The 22305-nt window shown below is 46.1% G+C and overlaps 1 protein-coding gene across 3 annotated transcripts in view; it reads right to left on the bottom strand.

Annotated features, from left to right (window-relative positions):
- sbf1 (SET binding factor 1) overlaps positions 1-22305 on the bottom strand; it is a 57126-nt gene that overhangs the window by 4284 nt on the left and 30537 nt on the right. For all 3 annotated transcript variants that reach the window (XM_068717086.1, XM_068717087.1, XM_068717088.1), the window contains 28 exons: positions 21214-21327; positions 17712-17789; positions 17113-17226; positions 16865-16993; positions 16644-16742; positions 14711-14918; positions 14179-14291; positions 13850-13999; positions 13017-13085; positions 12594-12755; positions 12142-12407; positions 10840-11012; positions 10680-10753; positions 8901-9093; positions 8620-8747; positions 8349-8524; positions 4733-4869; positions 4426-4633; positions 4032-4228; positions 3492-3629; positions 3314-3409; positions 2947-3021; positions 2302-2474; positions 2030-2206; positions 1801-1902; positions 1527-1712; positions 494-620; positions 150-280 (listed from right to left, as the gene is read on the bottom strand). In XM_068717086.1, coding sequence (XP_068573187.1) covers positions 150-280; positions 494-620; positions 1527-1712; positions 1801-1902; positions 2030-2206; positions 2302-2474; positions 2947-3021; positions 3314-3409; positions 3492-3629; positions 4032-4228; positions 4426-4633; positions 4733-4869; positions 8349-8524; positions 8620-8747; positions 8901-9093; positions 10680-10753; positions 10840-11012; positions 12142-12407; positions 12594-12755; positions 13017-13085; positions 13850-13999; positions 14179-14291; positions 14711-14918; positions 16644-16742; positions 16865-16993; positions 17113-17226; positions 17712-17789; positions 21214-21327 — 3993 coding nt within the window. The remainder of the gene's footprint in view (positions 1-149; positions 281-493; positions 621-1526; positions 1713-1800; positions 1903-2029; positions 2207-2301; positions 2475-2946; positions 3022-3313; positions 3410-3491; positions 3630-4031; positions 4229-4425; positions 4634-4732; positions 4870-8348; positions 8525-8619; positions 8748-8900; positions 9094-10679; positions 10754-10839; positions 11013-12141; positions 12408-12593; positions 12756-13016; positions 13086-13849; positions 14000-14178; positions 14292-14710; positions 14919-16643; positions 16743-16864; positions 16994-17112; positions 17227-17711; positions 17790-21213; positions 21328-22305) is intronic.

Genomic DNA, 22305 nt, shown 5'->3' with positions numbered 1-22305 from the left:
GGGGGGATGCCCCTCCCGATTGCCACCTGGTAATTCGCACACTGGAACTACCCATTTCTTGTGTTTACTGTAGCTGGTCACTTGCAGTCACTGTATCATCTCAAAAGCTAAAAGGCTGGTTAAAGTGTGTGTAGAGAACACGCTCTCACCTCCTCGTCTTCAGGAGAGAACATGTAGTTGTAGAAGATGGGTGTTTTCTTGTTGAGTCGGTCGATGTAGTCCCACACGGACTTGCAGACCTGAGGGCTTTTCCTCTCTCCTTTCTCCTCATACAGCACTCCTACACACACACCCACCCACACACACACACACACACACACACACACACACACACACACACACACACACACACACACACACACACACACACACACACACACACACACACACACACACACACAGCTCGTCAGGAACACAGACACTTCATCTATGAGTCTCTGAAGAGTTACTCGAAACAAACAACAGCATTTTAGAGACTTGGAAATGTTCTCACCCAGCTCGATGCGTTCGTAGTCGGAGTCGAGCAGGAAGGTGCGGAAGCGGTTGGACACGTAGTGGTAGGCCAAGAACTTCAGGTAGTACTGACTGAACTCAAACTCCATGGGGAACTGCAGGTGGATCTGAGGGTGGGGGGAGGGAGGGAGTCACAGGTCAGGGTTACAGTTCAAAAAGGGGGACGCCGACATGGTTCAGACTGCAAACATGCTCGTGTTCACACATACAACGTTGCGCAGTCATACATTTTGGGCTGGGTCCAGACCTTTGCATCCGCCCACTCAATAGTCATCTAAAGTCCAAGTCAGTAAACGTGATTTGTCTGGCATCATGACATGAAACAGCTGTTTCTAGATAAATAAATAAGCTCAAATAGCCAATGAGCTCTGGGGGTGGGGGGGTTAACCTGTTGTCAAGAGTTTGCTTGACATCCTGTCCCTCTTCCTATTCTTTACAAAGGTGCTACGTTTGCACTGCACACAGGTTGAACCGAGAGCGGAAACAACCACGACACCACCGTCTGATGTGTCGGATAGCAGGGGCCACTGACGATAAGTGAAGCCGCACTTCCTGCATGTGATAAGAGGGCACAACCCACGTCACTGATCGGCAAAACAGGAAATAAAGTCCGAAGTACAGGTAAACACACACAGCATTGGACATAAACACAGTAAGAGGAAAACATATGTATCATTATATACTGCTTCTAGGCTCAGCTGTTTTAAAGTTGTGTCTTTTCTGTGTTGCTAATTTTTCAATTATATTTTTCATTGTGCGTGGACTGAGGATTTAAAGTGCTTATAACTTTTTCTAAAAGTGCATTATTTAAATACACCTACCGGTATTATCAGTCGGATTCTGATCTTCATGTGCGCTTAGATGTTTTTAAATATCATGTGCATCGCAGTAATAAAACACAGTAAAGATACCGATATCTGCTGACCTCTGACCATCCATATCTCTTATTAAAACAACAGGATTTCTGCTTAGAAAAAAAGGCAGAAGCCTCACAGGTGGTGCTGCAGACCCACCTGGTGTACGCAGTCCAGGAACTGCAGGAAGACGGGGGTGAAGCCGCTGCTCTGGCTGCCCAGCGTTTGCGCTCCGCGGTGGCTGAACCGGTGGCCGAACGACAGCCACTCCTTCTCCACCAGCAGCCGGAAGCCGTCGAACGTGCGGTAGTACGGATCGGACAGCAGCTGCACCAACGACACCACCTGTACACACAGAGCGCCGTGTCACTCTTGAGCCTCGCTCACAGTTTTTTTTCGGAATAAAGCCGAAGCTCCTGCGTGTGAGTCAAACCTGCGTGGTGACGTCCCAGCCGTCCTCCAGGCTGACCATGACCGACGAGCCCGTATCCAGGAGCTCCACCACCAGCACGGACACCTGCAGCACCCTGTGTAGCTGCGCACACGCACACACACACACACACACACACACACACACACACACACACACACACACAGAGGTAAGAACAGCGCCCGGAGGTCACAGAATGAGCGCTGCATGCGCTGAAGCGGGGAGCACTAACCAGAGCCATCCACTCCGACTCCTCCAGGCAGCGCAGGAAGCTCATGTTGGGGTCAGAGGTCGAGGAGCTCGGCACGCAGGCCTTCATCAGCTTCTTGAAGCTGTTTTTCACCTGCCGCACGTCGCACACCTCGATGGGAACCACCTCCCACTGTTGGAACGAGTCCTGCTTCCCGCCCTGAACGCAATGACACCGTCCAAGTCAATACTGGTAATCTTTTTCCAGCCCTTCATCACAGTTGACCCCGAAAACATCGGCGTGTCTCTTGTTACCTTGAGCTGGGCCTTGTCTCCGATGATGTAGAGGTAGGCCTTCTGCTGGCGGAGAAACAGCGCCTCGCTCGGCCCTCCGTTGGGCTGTGGGGTCTCCTTCCCTGCCAGACGCGTCCCCACGTCTGGGTTGTAGGCACTTAGGCGCCCGCTGCCCCGGATGCTGCCCCATTTACCTGCAATAAACACACATAAAAACACTGAGTCTTCAGAAGAATCGCAACATGAAAATGGAAACGTCAGAGCTGTTGTGGAAGTCTTGTCCACTTTAAACAGCCATTAAAAGATCGGAATGATCCTTTAAAACACACTAACGTGTATAGCCTCAGCTACTGATAGCCATGCTGTATATCAAGGCAGAAATGACTAAAAAGTACCCAGCCCAGCTCATTACGTCTAGCTCAGCGATGGCTCCATTATGACGTCGACTCTGATTGCTGCTGACATTCAACAGAGGGAAGAATCAAACAGGAAACGACAAACAAGACGTCAGACAGCAGAGCTGCGGCAGCAGCATGCACTAACAGCACACCATTAGTCCGCGCAGACAGCACGGAACCACGGCAAACACACTGACACTACTGTTAGAGAGATCTGATTGGTTAGACAGGAGTGGAGGGATGTGGGTGGGGGCGTGGCCTACTGTACCTCTAGGAGGGTTCCTGGCCTTGCCAGACACTTTGGGCTGAGAGAGGGAGATGACTTTCGCCCTTTGACCCAGAGCTGAGGTCAAACGACAGAGACGACCAGTTAACCAACAACGCCACACAATGGAGGATGGTTTCACACACACACACACACACACACACACACACACACACACACACACACACACACACACACACACACACACACACACACACACACACACCACCTCCTCGTCCAGTCCCAGTTTCAGTAACAAATTTAAAACACAATTCACACAATTTGTTCTGAAACCAGGAACTGCAACAGACTAAAGCTAACAGAAAAAACTACAGGAGCACTGTGGGACACGCAGACACACACGTCTCACCTCCTCTGCTGAAGGTTCCGGGGACGTCCTCCTTGGTGCCCATCACCTGCTTCATCAGAGCGCCGATCTTGGGCTGCCTCAGCTTGTCTGAGGAGTCTGTGGACGGGAGAAACCCATCAGCCGTGTGACCCCACAGTCCCAGTGACAAGTAACATTGTGTGTGTGTGTCTCCACCCACCAGAGGTGCTCATATGAGTGGAGGTGAAGCCGCTGAGTGTGTTCCTGCCGCTGCTCTCGCTGTAAGAAGGCATAGAGCTGATGATGGCCTGCAGGTATTTCTCCTGCTCCAGACTGGTGGAGTCGGCCTGCGAGGGCCCTGCACAGAAAAGAAGACAATGAACCAACCTTTATGCTTCACGCTATGCTATGCTTTTTGTTACAGTTACATTTTGTTGAAAAAGATTGCAGATCTTTCTCTAGATCTCTAGGGAAAGACAAAAAAAATGCATCTTATCATTTAATCGCATCTTTTCCAGGTAATATCTGGACCGCTAGGGTCAGAGTAACAGCTTGTCATGACCTCTGACACCTGTACTCCTTACTACGGGTCGAGTCAAGGCAGCTAACTTCTAAAGAACTGGTGAGGACATATGTATGAAGTGGGGAGTTTCCAAAAAATAACCGGCAACTGTCCCCGGGAATAAATTAAAAAAAAGGTTCAGCACACATTTGATCAACAAAGTGCCTAAAATAGATTTGTGTTTTTTCTCTTTTGTACCTGAAGCAGGGGCGTTAGGAGACTTGAAGAAGCCCACCACCCCCTTTGCGTGGAGGCCTGCAGATCGCAGCAGGACGGCCTTGGTTCGCGGATTCCTCCAGCAAACCACGGGGAAGCGATTCTGCCGGTAGCAGCGGCAGATTCTCTGGATGGTCGTGTCTGGGATGCTCTGAGGCACAATCAGCAGGCCCGGGTAGCTGTGAGAGAAACACACAGACAGACAGACAGACAGACAGACAGACAGACAGACAGACAGGCAGACAGACAGACAGAGACACACACACACACACACACACACACACACACACACACACACACACACACACACACACTGTGTTAAGCACTGGAGAAACAACCCCTTGTCTCTGTGTGCTGTCCTCTGGCGGGCTCTCACCTCCTGCAGACGGTGTACATGCGGTTGACGGTCGAGATGCGAAACGGCTCGTTTTTCGAGCGCGTCAGGCTGTTACTGAGCGTGCCCAGGCCCAGGCGCTGGTAGTCACGGCAACAGGCGCGCTCCACAACGTTGCTCATGGTCTGCCTGTCGGACGAGCGCATGGTGGAGGAGAGGGTGAGGGAGCTCTGGTCCACTTCCTCTGAAACTATGGCACAAGACACGGAGAACTGTGATGTCAACCCACTGCACAACAATGTAAAAGAAAAAATCAAAGGAGGTCTGACAAAGAGCGCAAAGCGATTACCTGAGATTTCATCGTCATCCAGCTCTGACTGGAAGCTGCTGCGGTTCTCCCAGGTGGGGGGGGAGTACTTCTTCCTGGTCACATACTGCCGGCCGATGGTCCTCTTGGCACTCTTCACCAGGTTTTTGGAAAGTGTCCTGACGAGGATAAGGGGGAAAAAGGGAATGTTAAGCAATACATCGCTGTGCTGATTCAATAGCGTATCCCATTCAAAATCACTTGGCGTCCACTTCCTTTTGGGTTTTTAGTTCAGATTTGAAGCGGTGTCCAGACATTCACATGTCTGAATGGAGGGTTTTTAATCACACACAAAGAGCAAAGATGGAAACAACAGGGCCGATAAAACGGCTGCCACATTTTCCACTGATTAAATATTCAACTGCTTCTCCCATGCTCCTTTTTATTCTCCAGATAAATTGAACAAGTGCAACTCTTTTCTTTAATTTTTCCAAACAAAAATGGACACCATCTACAGCAACCTGAGCACCTCCCCTGCCCTTTCCATCTCTCCACCCCTCAGCCCCTTTCTCAGTTCTCCCCTGTGTCCCCATTGGAACTGTCTACCTTCACTACAGGAATGAAAAGCTCCACCTGTATCCTGGATCCCATCCCATCCAATCTCGTCATGGACTGTCTACCAACCATCTCACCACTCATCACAGTAATTATTAACTCCTCCCTCAGCTCCGGTACAGTCCCCGACACACTCAAACTGGCTGCTGTCACCCCATCCTCAAAAAACCTGGACATGACCCTGACACCATGAGCAATTTCCGGCCCATCTCCAATCTTCCCTTTCTGTCAAAAATACTGGAACGCGTTGTTGCTGCACAAGTCAAAGCCCACCTCATCTCCAACGAGCTGTTTGAGCCATTTCAATCCGGTTTCCGCTCACAGCACAGCACTGAAACAGCCCTCCTCAAAGTCACCAACGACCTCCTCCTCTCCTCTGACTCTGGTCACCTCAACATTCTCATCCTCCTCAACCTCACTGCAGCTTTTGACACCATCAACCACAACATCCTTCTCTCCCGCCTCGAATCATCCCTCAACATCACCGGAACTGCTCTCTCCTGGATTAAATCATATCTCACAAACAGACAACAGTTCATCAGCATCAACAACTGCACCTCCTCCACTGCTCCTCTGTCTCAAGACGTCCCCCAGGGCTCGGTGCTTGGTCCTCTTCTGTTCATCCTCTACTTGCTCCCTCTTGGTAACATCATACGTCAACATGGTCTCCACTTCCACTGCTACGCCGATGATGTCCGGCTCTACATCTCCACAAAGGCCATTACCCCTGCTACTCACTCCACTCTCACCAACTGCCTCACTGACATTAAATCATGGATGCAAAACAACTTCCTCAAACTCAACTGTGATAAATCTGACATGATCATCATCGGTCCCAAATCCCTCACTAAAACCGGTCACAACTTCTGCCTCACCATCGACAACTCCACTCTGTCTCCCTCCCCACACATCCGCAACCTCGGAGTCATGTTTGACAGCAACCTCTCCTTTGAACACCACGTCAAACAAATCACCAGAACTGCCTTTTTTCACTTAAAAAACATAGCCTGTCTCTGCCATCACTCTCCTCATCTGCTGCTGAAAGTCTTATCCATGCCTTCATCACCTCCAGAATCAACTACTGCAACAGCATTCTTCACAGCACATCATCCAAAATCCTAAATAAACTCCAGTATATCCAAAACTCTGCTGCTCGCCTGCTCACCCACTCCCGCTCCCGTGACCACATGACCCCTGTTCTCCAGAACCTCCACTGGCTCCCCATCCCACAACGGATCAAATACAAAATCCTTCTCCTCACTCATAAAGCCCTCCATAATCAGGCCCCCTCCTACCTCACCGACCTGCTCCACCACCACACTCCATCCCGTCGGCTCCACTCCTCTGATGCCAACCTCCTGTCCCTTCCACCCAGGACCAAGCACCGGACATGGGGTGACAGAGCCTTCTCCGTATCTGCCCCCTCCCTCTGGAACTCTCTCCCCAAACACATCCGAGACTGCACTGAACTTTCCATATTCAAATCCCAAATCAAAACCCACCTTTTCAAAACTGCTTTTAATGTGTGACCATTATTGTGTGTTTTATGTTTTTTATAGTGTATAGCTTTTATATATGATGATTTTAATGTAAAGTGTCTTTGAGTACTATGAAAAGCGCTCGATAAATAAAATGTATTATTATTATTATTATTATTATTATTAGATGATACACGTGTGTGTGTGTGTGTGTGTGTGTGTGTGTGTGTGTGTGTGTGTGTGTGTGTGTGCGCGCGCGCGTGCGTTGGGAAGGGAATGAGAGTTGGTTGCTGAGACTTTGAATAAAGAGGAAACACAGAAAGGAAACTAATGGGTACGATATCAAAACATAAAGTCACATTGTGGCTAGACCGGGGCATTCACCACTATATTATATTCATCAAGAAAATTATGACAACCCAGGAGGATTACTCTTAAAAAAAAAAGGGGAAAGATAACAGCAATCTTTTCTCAATGCATCATATTTATGAAGTCAGAGATGAATGTGACAGGATGCAGCCAGTGTGAACTCACTCCCTGCAGACCTGAGAGCATGTTTTCACACTCGTACCCCAGCCGTGATGCACTCTGACAGAGGAGGACACGATGATGCACATGGACCACATAACGTGCAGCGCTTTAGAATGATGCAGTTTCTGTAGCTGCAGGAGAAACCCTCCTGTTTGTGCACACACTGTTTAGGTTCACACGGCCGAATCACAAGGGAACCAGCTTCTGTTTACAAACCGACATGTACTCATGCGACTTGTGCAGATTTGCAGTGACATCAGCTGACAATAGTGTAGACAGACTGTACGACGCAAACATCAATGTGAAAGACACAAAAATCCCTCTACATTAGACAGTAGAAAATCTTTTTCTGGACTTTCTCATCAACACATACCAGATGTATTCTCATGTCATGTTTGTTATGTAGTTTGAAGCTAGATACTCTGGTTCCAATGGGTCACCTCAGAAATGTAGTCAAATCCTGATTGATTTTAGCTCTGACTGGTTTTAACTTGTTTAAACTGACTAGTGTTGTATCATATGAATTTTATTATTTACATTTTTTCATATCGTATTATTGTGTTTCTAAAAAAGGTTATTTTTATGTTTTATTGAAACACTTATGAACTTATGTCTCTCTTGAAAATGAGATCTTGATCCCAACCTCATTATATAAAGTGTATATTTTAATGTGTGACTGATGAAATCTGGTACTATGAGCCTTTAAAACAACTCCAAACACACATGATGTAAACAAGCCTTTGGCTTTATCACCTAGGTTACATAATACGCTGTGACTCTTTATGACCTTTAGCATGGTGAAGTATTCTTGAGCTTGTGGTGCGTATGAACAACCTTTAAATGCAACAGCTGTGAAGCATCATCAGTGAGTTACTGTAATGAAACGCTCTGTGCTGGACCCACGAGATGTTATGAGTCGGTTCCTTGATCGACGCGGTGCTCGTGTTGCTGATGGATGGCTCCAACTAGCAGTCTTTGTAGTTCTTTAGTTTCTCTTGCATAAAAACATGCGTTCTACATGGAGGGCTCCTTACTTGAGGGACTGGTTCTTGTCCTTGGTCTTGTGCTCAACCACCATCTTCCCGCACTGACCCACGGTGAAGGCGAAGGTGCCCTGGACGTGCTGAGGATAGCGTAGCTTGTGCATGTGCTTCCTGAAAACCTCGGCCAGGTCTGACGCGACTTCCTCATCGAACGCGATCTTCATCAGCTGCAGGGGCAGAGAGAGAAAGCAGGTGAAATCTGGGAAACTAGTACGAGAGAGGGGCCGGATATTTGCTATGGGAGTTGAGGATGTGAGCGTACCTGGAAGGTGCAGGACCGTAGCTGGAGCCCCTCCTGGACAAACTGGTCCATGGGTAAAGTGACGGAGATCCTCTTCTCCTTGGTCAGAGAGGCAATGGGGAACGAGCGAGTCACCACCTGCTCACCCACTGCAGGAGACAGACACGCAGACAAAGAACAGGGTTTACAGAACCCACAGACCTGACCTAGACCTGTCATGGAAGCTTTCAAGGTTTGTGTGTGTGTGTGTGTGTGTGTGTGTGTGTGTGTGTGTGTGTGTGTGTGCGTGTGTCATCTCTCACCCAGCGGGTCGTTGGGTGTGCCCTTGAAGATGAGCCGGTAGGTGGTGAGGAAGATGGCGCCCTCGGCAGGGAGCAGGGGCGGACCTCCCATCAGCCCCGTGGCCTCCTCACGGCCGTCTGGGATCAAGTGGACACGCATGCCGTCCATCACCAGTTCCTCACCGGGTAACAGCATCGGCCTCAGCAGCTTGGGCTACGCAGAGATAGAAAGAGCGGAGGTAGATTAATCATAAAGGTTCTTTAGCCAAATATTTCCATAGCAACAGTTTCATATAATTTAGCAATGAATGAAGCTGACAATTTGTCATTGAGTTAATTTGGATCTAAAAAAAAAAGAAACTGTAAAAAATCCTCAAACCCACCCGATATTTCAGTTTATTTTGGGAGGATAATAAAGATAATAAAGCTGCACAGTAATGCACTAATGCACCCTGATAGTGTTTAAAACCCTATATATAAATAGTCCTGTGGTTCCAGGTCTTGAGTTGAATCCAAGGGGTCAGGAAAAGTAGTTTAAAAATAATAAAAATAATCCTGCCTGTATAGTTAAACATGGTTTACTTTGACCCTTTTATGTCTTTAAAAACGGTTCACATAGAACAGTCTAACATGCTGCTCTTATTAAATGTGACAACTGTAATATACAATAACACATAAGTAATTGTGGATATATATATATATTGTCATATATATGTCATGACCACCCATCAAAATGTCATGCGTTCACAAGCATGCTGAGGTTACTGTCTGGATGATGACCTGAGCTGTTTGTGAAGTTTAGCTAATGTTGAAATGATCGTTGCATAACACACAACATGATCTGGGATTGGTGGGATCTTGGCAGAGAGGATGTAACAAACGATAAAAAAAGATAAATACACAGACTGTATAATAATATTAATTTGGGTCTGTTTATGCGATGGGACATTCACTTTAGTATTTCTTTAAAAACAAGGACTGTCGTGTTTTGAACGGTCCCCAAGGATCTGAGGCTCAATCACAGAGAACTCTGTGGGCTGCTGAGCTCTTCTGAATACCAACAGGATGAAATATGAAGCTGGCTTTGTCCTCAGATCGTTAAATCACTTCCTGTTCCCCCCAGCGGGGCCCAAAGAGCTTCCTAAGGAACTCCACCTCTGATAGGAAATTAATTACAACTCTGATAACCTGTTTCCTAATCTGTTACGCAACACCTACTGCTACACATGACCGCACTCCAGCTGCAGAAAAAAGTTTCCTCTGGAGGCATTTAACTGCAAAGACCTCAATGGTTGCAAATTGCACATAAATGTTTTTTTTGTGTGTGTTTCTGCCCAGCCCATGATTTAATATCCACTAGCTAAACGGATCCTGAAGCTCACGACAAAAGAAACTGCTGACGGGACATTGTGCGGTCAGATGCAGGGAGGAAAGACATTCCCGGGGGGGCGGGGGGCTGAGCACAAGTCTTTAGTGGAATGACAAAACACGTCACGTTAAGCCCCACGTAGTCACCGACACACTGCACGCAGGACTAACAGCACCCTTCGGAATGAAGGCACTCAGCTCCGTGGGGCCTCGGAGAAGCCAAACGGCACAACAAGGCAGAGCAGTCAACCCAGCATGCACTGCTCGGAGCGTGCTTGCGAGTCACGCGGTTTCTGCCTCTGGCGGACAGACGTACCTGCTGTGACACTGTGAGCCTGCGCTGCGGGGATTGGTGGAGAGGGGAGTGGGCGGGGCTGCCTGGGGTTCTGCGCGGCCTTTTTCCAGCGGAACGTAAAAATAGGAATTGGTTACCTTTTGGATTGGAGGCAGTCTCTTGCTCTCCCTGTGGACTGCGTCCAATGTCTCGATGTGCATCTGAACGATGTCTGCAAGGAGACGGCAGAAGGACGGAGACGGAGGTCAGAGGTGAGAGATCAGTGAGTGAGTGTGACGGGTGCTGGTGCTTCCGTACCTGGTATCATGGTGTGGAGGGCCTTCAGGTGCTCGTTGGTCACGCCGCTCTCGTTGCACACTTTGTCCACGAAGCGGTTGATGAAGCGCACCACCGAGTTCGCCACGTCGGAGCTCTCAGCATCTTCGAAGCCACTCTCCGTGTCGTAGCTCTCCGCCATGCTGCCTGCAATACTACAAGACCAAAACAAAATGCTTTGAACGTTTATGTTTCCAAACTCTAAAGGACCCGCTTCAGAACGGCGCTACAGTAGGAAACAAAGCCGTGTCTGAGCTTAGCTTCATGTCTATTGTTCTTTATACTGTATGTGTGTTGTGTAAAGTATAGTCACCTCATGGCCTCACACTGAACAGCTTGTTTATGGAGATCTTGGATAGCTTCAATTAAATGTGGAACTTCATTTTTTAGTAGTTAATGGGTTCCCATCTTTTTTTATTTCTATTTTCAAGGATAAATTAATATTGGATGAAATGATATTCACTTTACAGATTACAGATTGTGAACAATGGCAGTTTCATCAGAATGAGAGTCCTTGGTTGCCCAAAAGTTAGTTTTTTTACAGACAACTTGGGATCTTAAAATAAAGGTTCATATTCATGAATGTAAAGAGATTTTAAACTAAAAAAAACAAACACTTTTATCAGAACATATATTTTATATTTGATCACTTTCAAAATAAAGTTAGAAAAATGTATTTTCCTGCTATGGCTATTTTCAAGATAAAAATGACATTATAAAAAAACATAAAAATATAATAATTACATTTTAGCATATATCAACTTTCAGTGGAATTGTGTCATTAAGATATGAACATGGTTTGTAAAATGATTTTGTCCAAATGAATGATCCTCAGCGACGTTTAATAATGAAGCATTTAAAGTTCAGTTTTGTCTGAAATAACAGGGGAACGACGATCATTGCTTTCAACATCAATGTGATTATTTTATTTCATTTATTTGTGTTAGCGAAAACATTTGCTAAATTGTGACACAATAATGTTATAGTGACTTTAACTATGAGAAGTCTATGTGAGTCTATACTTATCCTTTACAGGACTACCTGAACATTCTTCTCTTTTTATTTTTTAACTCTGATCCCCTTTGTTTTTTTTTTAAAGATCATCTTGGGGCTTTTATTGACGTTATCAGAAGAGCTGGAGAATGACAGGAAAGGGGAGAGAGTGAGGGAACGACACGCAGCAAAGGGCCGCGGGTCGGAACCAAACCCGCCGCTGCCAAGGACTCCGCCTCCGTGGGGCGAATCCTCGACCAAGTCCCTACGAAGGCTGACAGCCGGCCATACCTGTTCGTGACGTAGCTGTTGCTGACACTCTCCACGTCTGCGAGGCCGGTGGTCCTCAGCAGGCGGTTCTTGCTGGTGTCCAGCGGCAGCAGCAGGTAGCTCATCCTGTTGGCGTAGTGGATGGCCTGGCTGAACACCGTGCTCTCCTCCTTCTGCACGCGCTCCATCTGCATCTCCTTGCTGAGCGTCGGCCACAGCCGGCTCTGCTCCGACGCCAGCTCCAGGGCGCTGATTTCCCTCCCACCGCCCGACCCCTCTGGCTGCTCCTGAGAACCAATCAGAGAGAGGCTCGTTAGTGATTCATCATCCGAGACAAAAATGACCCTCGGCTCAGCAGGTTGGGGCACTGACTCATTAGTCTACTTGCTGCGGAGGGTAGAAATTCACCCAAACTTTTTACATCACATCTTTGTTCACTCTGGAACCATATGGAGTGTGACGTAGGTGCTCACATGGTTGTTCTGCTGCTCCCCCTCCTCTGTCTCCAGGTACAGAGCTCTGATGTGGTTCTGGACGTCGCTGTAGAACATGGCCTCCCAGAACTGCATGGTGGCCCACACCATGTGCTCCTGAACGCAGCTGTAGGCAAACTGAGTGATGCCTGCGCCCATTTTCTGTCAGGCAAACACAGGGAGAGACTTTTATGAGGGGGACCAGCCACTTGGAATGACATTCAGATCTGTAGAATTCATGTTCAGACAAAGATATCCCACCAACCTCAAAACAGCCCTCACAACAAAATCCCCTCACTCAGTCAAATGTAAAACCATGACAGGGATCACTGGATTTTGAATGGCTTAATGGGTTCTTTGCTGTGGTTGAGGCTGATTTGGGGCAATGTGGAATGACTTTGGTGACGCTGGTTATGAACTTACTCTGCAGAAGGCTGTGACCAGTGGAAGGAGGGCCGCTGCAATACCATGTTCATCTATATGTGAGCAGTCCTGAACAGAAATAAAGAAGCAATGAATGATGTGACAACTTGCAAACCATAAAACACAATTGTATTCAACATCTGAGGCTCGTCATTGGAATATTCATTGTATCTGCTTTAAATACAGGTAGATCTTGTATGTTAGATCTTGTAAATGACTTCTCCTTTAGCATCATTAACGTCCAACTGAAACTACAGAACTGATCATTTTATGGGAGAATTATGAGACATCAGGCTCCTGGGCACAGATAAGCAAAAGGCCCCACCACCTCTCCTACACATAGGAGCAACACACACAGACTTTAGAACTGTTCCTATAAAAGCCTCTATTTGTAGTGTCTTGTTGTAGTCGTTTTGTGTCACTTTGTAATCGTTTGGTCTTTTTGAAGTTATTATTTGTCTGTGTTTGTTTTGCCCCTTTAAGTAGTCATTTGTGTCTCTTTGTAGTTGATTTGTGTCTCTTTGTAGTCATTTGTGTCTTTTTGTAGTCATTTGTGTCTTTTTGTAGTCATTTGCGTCTCTTTGTAGTTGATTTGTGTCTCTTTGTAGTGATTTGTTTCTATTTTGCGCCTGTGCCTGTGCACAGTACGGCCGTTCAGTAAATCATCCATTACTTTGGTGATATTCTGGCTTTTCCAAATTTGCTATTTGTTGACCAAATACATGAAAAACTGACATAATCCTCATCTGTTTATGTCAATGTTTTCCTGCCATGCTTCCGTTTGTCATAGCAGTTTGATGAAGACAGTGACATTCTAGTATTTGCAGACTAACCTGTAAGGTGCAGTTCATCATTCGGACAATGTAGTCAAACTGCTGGTCATCCAGCACAGCTCGGTTCTGCAGGACGTGCTGATTGAGCTCCTGGGTCAAACAAATCCGGGCTGCCCGACCCTTCAACGCCCGCAGCACAGCCGGCATCAACTGGACAGAGGAGATGAAAATAACCGCAACAGCTGAATCACACACATAAAACCAACAGGACATTTTGAGGTAAACAGGTAAGGTAGGTAGGTAAGTAAGTTCCTGAGGGACAAGACACTTACAGGTTTAGGAGCAAAAATGAACCGTTTTGTCGCGCGTCAGGAATGAGTCACTCTTACCTTCTTAGCCTCCAGCATCTTGTTCTCGAAGATGTACGTGATGCAGTTCCTGACCACCTCCAGCCTGCGGGCACTGTTGGCCATCACATTGCCGTTCCTGTCCACGGTGTCTCCTGTGGAGACGCGGGACAAGTGATCAGACCCTCGTTCATCACTGCGACACCGAGCTCAACCCCATTAAACACACACTGTGAGACAGACTGTCGGGAGGGAAAGGTTCACACAGGAAGTTTGAGGTGAAAGTGGAGGTATTGAACTGTCAAACCCAACACCCGCCGCCTTGCAACAAACTTTTGTCAAGTGTTTAGCATTTTCTTAACACCTGCATGTCTTCTTATTTCAAACATTTTCAAGACCTGGAATTGAGCAAATTACCAATTCACTCACTCACTCACTCACACACACACACACACACACACACACACACACACACACACACACACACACACACACACACACACACACACACACACACACACACACACACACACACACACACACACAATCATTCTCAGTCCTCTCCCCAGCTCACCCAGTGGGGGCCCAGATGGCACCATGCCCTTGAGCTCTGCCTTGACCACAGGAGGTGCAGTCTTGAGCTTGGCGGCGGCGTGGTCGATGAAGAGCTGCACCGCGACATCATCCATCGCAGGGAACGGCGACCGATTCTGTGCAGTGTTCTGGCTGTTTTCCGACGGTCGCTGGACTTTGTGCATCGCAACGGCGGGGTAAGGGTTCTCCTAGAGGGAGGGAAAGATGGAGAGAGAATAAGAAAAAAGTGGGTCAACGGGGAAAACTGAGAGAGTGAGCGAAGGAAAGCAGAGAAGTGACTCAACAAAAACAGAGCTATAAGAAAGGAGGATATGTCTCACACTATTAGTTATTAGAGACACAGGACTCAACAATAAGCTTTGCCCGATTGCACGGGGCAAGTAAAATGCCACGTCAGGCTAGTACAGACCTGGGCATTGTCGCCGAACGGCCCGCGGGACGTCAATGGGAAATTAGGAATATAACGTAAATAATTGTACAACATGCACGGAATACAGCTGCACTGCTTTTATTTTGAAGGCGACTGCTGCTGTTTTTTTTTTTTTTATCTCAATTGATGTACGTGAGTGTGTTCGTGGATGTGTGTGAGTAGCAGCGTCACTACAATCCCAATAATAGCAGTGTCGGCAGCCGGACTCGGCAGCCGGACTCGGCAGCCGGACTCGGCAGCCGGACTCGGCAGCCGGACTCGGCAGCCGGACTCGGCAGCCGGACTCGGCCCGACGTGTTCCTTCTGGCATGCCGAGCTTACGCCAGAGCTGAGCCAGGTCAATTTGGCTACCTGAGATGTATTGACTGATGCAGAGCGGACACACGGACATCTGAGGCTTTGTAGCTAAGCTACAAAATCAACATGCATAGAAGAAGTAGGTTCTCTTTGGATCGACCTACATATGTGAACAAACATTCTCCGTGATGAAGTTTATTAATCCAGATCCAGATCCTCTCTCACTGACATCAGCTGTCCTTCACATCTGACCTCACACATTCAGCCTGACTTCAGTGCACTCATTCATTGAACTGACAAACAGAAAATGAGGTCATTGGCCTACAAACAATAGTGATAAAAGAACTAATTTATCAGAAACATGATCCCTGTCAGTGTTTTACTATTATATATGGATATTTCATATGTATATTTATTTGGATCATTATTCCTGCTGCAGATTTTAACTCCTTTATACACTGTTGTTCAGTTTGGGTAGTTAGAAAAGGTTTGAAAAATCATAATGTGCAAAGTAGCAATATTTCCCTCTGAGATGTAGTGGAGTGGAAGTACAAAGTTCAATAAAATAGAAATACAAATACTCAAGTAAAGTACCTTGAATATGTACTTAAGCACAGTACTTATGCAAATATACTTAGTTACATTCCACCACTGATCATATTTACTCTTACCACTCGCAGCTTATCAAAACCATACAATGTACTTTTTATAAAGAGGGGGACTAATATAGAGCAGGATTAAGTTCAGTCTGTTGGTCCGGCCCTCCACAACAGTCCCTGTTTCTCATGTGGCCCCTTGGGAAAAAGAATTGCCCCTCCCCGGGCTAGTAAATGAAGCAACTCGCTAACATATCCCGACAAGTGGTAAAAAAAGAATTAAACACATGGATGGAAATAGCAACGGAGTTGTTATTTCTAAAAAAATAAAGCAATTTGTGTAGGGGCAAGTACAAATTTACTTTGGTCAAGAAGATTTCTGACCAAAAAAACATTAACGTTGAACCCTGCAGCAATAGAAAAAGGAAAAGAAAGAAATAAACTGGGCCAAAAAAGTCACAGAGAAGAGTCTCACAAGAGGAAACTGATGAGAAAAAAGGAGGACTAAGAGGAAACCAGCAGAATAAGGGGTAAGTGAGGGGTATTCATTGAGAAATGCCATTTGTCATCAGTTTGCTGCGAGAACATACATTTTTGAAGAGCTGCTCAGCCAGCTCCTTGACATGGTTCATGACTTTGTGCGGACAGGCCTCCTCTTGTCGTATCCGCTCAACGTGATTGGCCACCAGCTGTGGAAACGGGACAAAGAAGTTATTTTTCATATCCGAGCCGTGTTGCGTTCAATCACCCTCAGTCAAACGTGGGGGGAAACAAAAAGGTCTAGCCGTGCACAATGCGCTGCCAGACTCACGTCATCGAACAAATCGGTGGCTCTGTAAGGAGGCCCTCGCTCTGACACAAAGCCTGCGAACGCCATGCCGTCCAACACCTTCATGAGGAAGTCGTCCTCCGTCAGCGACCTCTGACCCAGGAAGGCAGCCTGCGGGAACACACGTCACACTAATCTGATGCCGACCTCTCATACAGGCGCTCTTTTCTCTTTAGAACACACAGGCGATTGGTTGGAGGGGTTAATGGCGTGCAGTATTCTTTACAGACCTTATGGAAGCGAATCACTGGTTCTGGGTGAATGCGAATGATGTGTAAACACCAGCGGTAGCCCTGGAAGAGCCGAGCGAACAGCCACAGGAAGACTCCCCGGATCTCCTTGTCCTGGAACACACAGTCAAGTTAAAGTACACACAAAGAAACCGAAGGAATGATGGAATGAGGAGCTGAACAGGACACGGGGTCTGGAAACAATCCTGGACCTGCAGATTCAATCCAGTTACATCTTTTCATGCCAACAAGAAAATAAACTGTCAAATCTACCCTGCTAGTTAGACACTAGGCCTCTCAGAGCAGCAAGAGTGTACAGATTTTGGACTAAATCTGACCACTTTAGACAACAGTTTTGGTTGAGGGTGTGAGCAGTTTGGCTGCAACAATATTTTACTCTGGGGACATCTCAGATTGCAGTAATTCATCATGCTGTCTATTGAAAAGTGTTGCCATTGTGCTGACTTTATAAGCTACATTTAAAGTTCCTCACCATAAATATAGCAAAGAGACTTGAATGTTTTTAAAACCTCAATAATAAAAAATAAATATTTTGGGATTGTATTTTAGAACAAAGCTGCTGAGAGTGGTTTTCTTACCTGGATCTTGAGCGCGGAGGGTTGCGTGGAGAGTGGGGGAAAGGCTTGATCAGCGATTTCCAGCTCCGGATCCAAAACCTACACACAACAAACACAAAGCCACCTCAGTAACTTAATCGAGACCAGCGGGCCAGGAGAAACCTACCAGGTATGGCCGAGGACAGGATCAAAACGGTGGTAATCCACAAAATACGTGTTTCCTGTTAACCGCACAGTTTAGTTTGGTTTCATTTGCCACATTAGGAGCAAACTTGACTTTGCTGCACGAACCAGGGATCACCCGTCTACTACTACGACTATTACCATTCTTTTCATTGTATACAAACACAAACAATTGCTGGTCTGGCTATTCATATGGGTCACCAATGAACACAAAAACATAAGGCTCATAAAAGACACTGATTAGTTATTATTTGTGCCTTTGAATGCCTTTTACTGGAGTCATTTTATTAGAGATTTGTCTTAATACGGTCAGTTTTTGCTCAAAAGCTTGTAGAAAAGTTCTGTTTTTTTATGTCTAGCTTTACGGAAAATGAAACCATTTGGAGAGAGACACTACCAGCGGGAACATATCCAGAACACTACCTTGGAAACAGCCTGTGGTCTTAGGCCACTGCCTGAAAACCCAATCAGCTAAGTGGAAGGAGCGCACAGCAGCTAAGCCCTGACTCACGGTTGCTGCCCAACAATCTGCAGCATCGAGTCTCCAACGACTTTCAACCAAACCAGCTTCTACCGTCTACAAATTAAAGCCCGCGCACCTCCAACCTCCCGCTCACTTCTCCAGCTTTGCAGTAGTCTCATCTCTCTATGTGAGCTGAAGTCTGTGTTGGTGTCTGTACACACTGGTCCGTGACCGGGTGAGCTCTCATTCCATCCATGCAGAGCAAGGACCACGACACACAAGAGTCTCCGGGTTAGAAGCCACGGAGCACACAAGAGCAGCCGGTCACAGGAACTCTCCACAACACAAAAACATGTGGGACGATCCCGAGGTTTCACAATAAAACCCCTCTTTCATTAGATGAATGTACTGTTGAGCCGAGTCATCTTAGGCATGTAGCGGAGGCCCCGGTCAGTGTGTCCAGGTTCAGTGTCTTGCTTGAGGACACTTTGACACACAGCCGGTGGCAGCAACAAAATAAGCTGCTGTTGGGATTGTACACAGTAGCTTTAATGGGACGATAGTTAAAACTGGGTTTACAGATCTATCTATTCCATTCAAGAGCACCTGCACAGGTGTGACTCTAACCACTGTCATCTCTCCATGTGATGACAGTGGTTAATGAAATTAAAAACAACAAAACCCTTATAGGATGTTTATCTCCTTGCACTTCAAAGTCACTTTGTCCCACACTTTGAATTGGATGTGGAGACACAGGACATCAGAATAGATACATCCAAAGATAATGAAACAATTAAAAGGATGTAATTAAGATAGAAGAAATTTACGACAAGGGCGAGCAGTCAGATCTTGTGTCTGTGTGTTAGAAGGTAAGAGGACGGGCAGAGTCAAAATGTTTGTCCACGTTTCATTGGCTTAGTGTGGACGTCTACAGACAGACAGACAGACAGACTATTTCAAATACAGAGAGAGTCTGGGAAGAGCCTGTTTGATTTTCCAATCTCGAGGCTCCTCGCTGCATCTAAATACACACTGGTGTTGAGACGGAGCAGTGAATGCCAGCTCCAGCCTCTCCCAAATAAACACATCCCAGCCTCTGCCTCAGCATCTCCAAAAAAAAACAAAAAACTCCAACCCTGTTTTCTTTTACCAGAAATATATTATATAAATATAAAAGAGAGAAAATGAACCCCCTGAAGACAACCTTTATTAGAGGCAGGCGTACAGTCTCATTAAAGAGTCTGTATTTAGCTTTACACAACAAGGACACTGAGATTTCTCTTCATTTTTCTTTACAGCTTACAGAGTGCCGTTAAGCTGCATGAAGAGGAGACAGTAAGTGAACAACAAACGTCCTGGACATCCACACGTTTCTAATCCACTCCTGTGTGATTTGGGCTTTATGTTTGGGGTTGTTGTCTTGCAGTCAGTTTGTGGAGATTTGTTTTCACCTCAACATTAAAACAGTGTTTTTCAGCCACGTTAGCGGCATGTTAGCAGCATGCTAGCTTCAGTCGGTCAGTCCATACTGAAATATCTCTTAATTGATGTCAGCGAGCATTTAGCTGAAGCGCAGCCTCACAAAGTCTCTTAGTCTTGTTTTCTGGTAATTCGTGTTATAAAATCAAAATAACATCCACTGCACATCAATGCAGTAAAATAATCAAACGTGAATAAGCTGTGGGGAGTGAATGCTTTTTTATGAGCGCTGTAAAATTCTGTAAAACAAAGTGTCACCATTACTTGTTTGCTCAGCACTAAAAACTGTATCTGAGACATTGAATCAAACATGACCAAGCGCCAGACGAGCGGAAGAATATATTGTGTTAACCCATTATTCCTGACTCAGTTATGATTGTAGTCACGTGTAAAAACAATCTACAGTTATCATAAACCGAGAGAAATTTCCAGCATTAGCTCTATTGTGATCCGCATAGCTGAGACAACAGGTGCACTGCTTTACGGTGTAATCACACATCTGTGATGACACGTGCACACAGTCAACAGAAGCAACAACAGGGAAGCAGGAAAGAAATCCGTGTAGAATTAAGATAATAAGGAAGCTGGGAAATCATTTGTTTTCACACAGATATAAAAAAGCATTTCTCAGAATGGGCTGGCCTCTGGATACTGGAAGGTGCCGAAGCTGCATGTTTGATATGAGCTGGCAATATTTAATGTGTGCCAATGTGCAGGAATAGTACTTGATAGGAAATTCTTTATTGTGTGTGTGTGTGTGTGTGTGTGTGTGTGTGTGTGTGTGTGTGTGTGTGTGTGTGTGTGTGTGTGTGTGTGTGTGTGTGTGTGTGTGCGTGCGCGCGAGGGTGAGCCGGTGAGTTGGTTGCATCATAGCTTCAACTAAAAACACAGAGTACAGAAAGCACACTTTAAGTTATTAAGTAATTAATAACTTAAAGTGTAATTAGTTATTAATTAATTAAGTTAATTTAATTTTCAGAGATGGAGAATATTTGTGATGTTGTTTTTATTTTTTTATTTTCTATCTTTCACAAGCTTCCAAAAGTTGCACTTTTTCTGTATGTGTTGAAATTAAACAGAAATCAAATCCACCACTTCAAACTAGAAAATGTATCTTCACCAAAAATCTAAACTCAACCTAAAATAAAGTCATCCCAAGAAGAAGGAGGTAAAACCAATCCTTTTCCAGCTTCCTGGCATCACAACATAAAGCACCGCTGGGGAATTTATTGCTTGGTAGAAACCACCCACTGGATGTTAATGAGATTTCCCAGTGTTCACCAGTCATACGTGTGTGTGTGTGTGTGTGTGTGTGTGTGTGTGTGTGTGTGTGTGTGTGTGTGTGTGTGTGTGTGTGTGTGCGTGTGTGCGTTCAGAGTTTTGGGCTGCAGCTCTTACCATGGAGAGCACAGTCTGGGTCTGCTGGAGCATCGGCTCGGGCAGCAGGGAGATGTGGACGCACTCGGGGATGGTGACGGTGCCTCCATCCAGGTCGGCGATGATCACATCCAACTGAAAACACACAAAATACACTTTTCACCTCTGCCTCCCAGACTGTTGATAACAGCGCAGTGTGACGATACACGGACAAAGTGGTCTCTGTCGGCGGCTGCTCATTACAGGACGCTCGTTATCAAGCAACAAAACACGGTCAGATTTCAGAGCAGACGGCGGGGAGAGGCTGCCCAAACGATAACCTTCGACCTCTGACCGCTCGCACACTGAATAAAAAGTCATGTGACTACTGTACAAAAGTCTCCTTGTGATGGGAGACAACGGCTCCATCTCTAACGGGAGGGTTCATTACACCTTCATCGAGCTTTAATAAAGACAACAGCCAACGGTTTTCTCTGATCATGAGATCCAGACGGTAATCATCGTCTTGTATATTTTGGTATCATTTATCTTGGCGCGGTCTGTAAAGAGTCTATTAAGGTAATGCAGGAGCAGTGGTTTATTAAAAGATGAATGAAGTACTGCTTAATGGGTCAGTGAGAGTTTACATGAAACATTCTCTCCATTGTAATCAAATAGCTCCAGGTACTATGTAAGTATATAATAGATCATTTTGGTCTCCTCTGTCTGATTTTTAAAAGACATTCTGGTCCCTTTTTTGGGAGCAAGTTTGTTCAACTACGGAGCGATACGTTCAACTTTTAACACCAATATTGCATTTTATTAATATCCCGTTTCTTCCCAACAGCTGAAAACTGGCAGCAGGTGTTCCGACTAGTCTGTCTTTCACACAGTGCATGATGGGTATCGAAATGACGCTGGTTGTTTGTCTATTGTTGATGGAGTGGGTTCGTGCGTGTAGTTTCTGTCATTTTGTTCTCCAGCTGGCTGTGTGGTGCCGACATTTCCTGCAGCTTCTGGCTGCCCCACGGGTGGTTTTCTCTTTTTGAGCGGAGGGACAATAAGGGACAATGTAAGACAATGAGGGACAGGCATCAGGTGAAGGCGGCGCACGGTCCAGACCTGTGACCAATT

Source organism: Cebidichthys violaceus, unplaced genomic scaffold, assembly GCF_023349555.1.
Source record: "Cebidichthys violaceus isolate CVI_PGR_0920_01 unplaced genomic scaffold, fCebVio1.0.p SCAF_21, whole genome shotgun sequence".
Taxonomy (NCBI): Eukaryota; Metazoa; Chordata; class Actinopteri; order Perciformes; family Stichaeidae; genus Cebidichthys; species Cebidichthys violaceus.
Note: the sequence above shows the minus strand (reverse complement) of the source record. Positions and strands in the feature narration are given on the sequence as shown.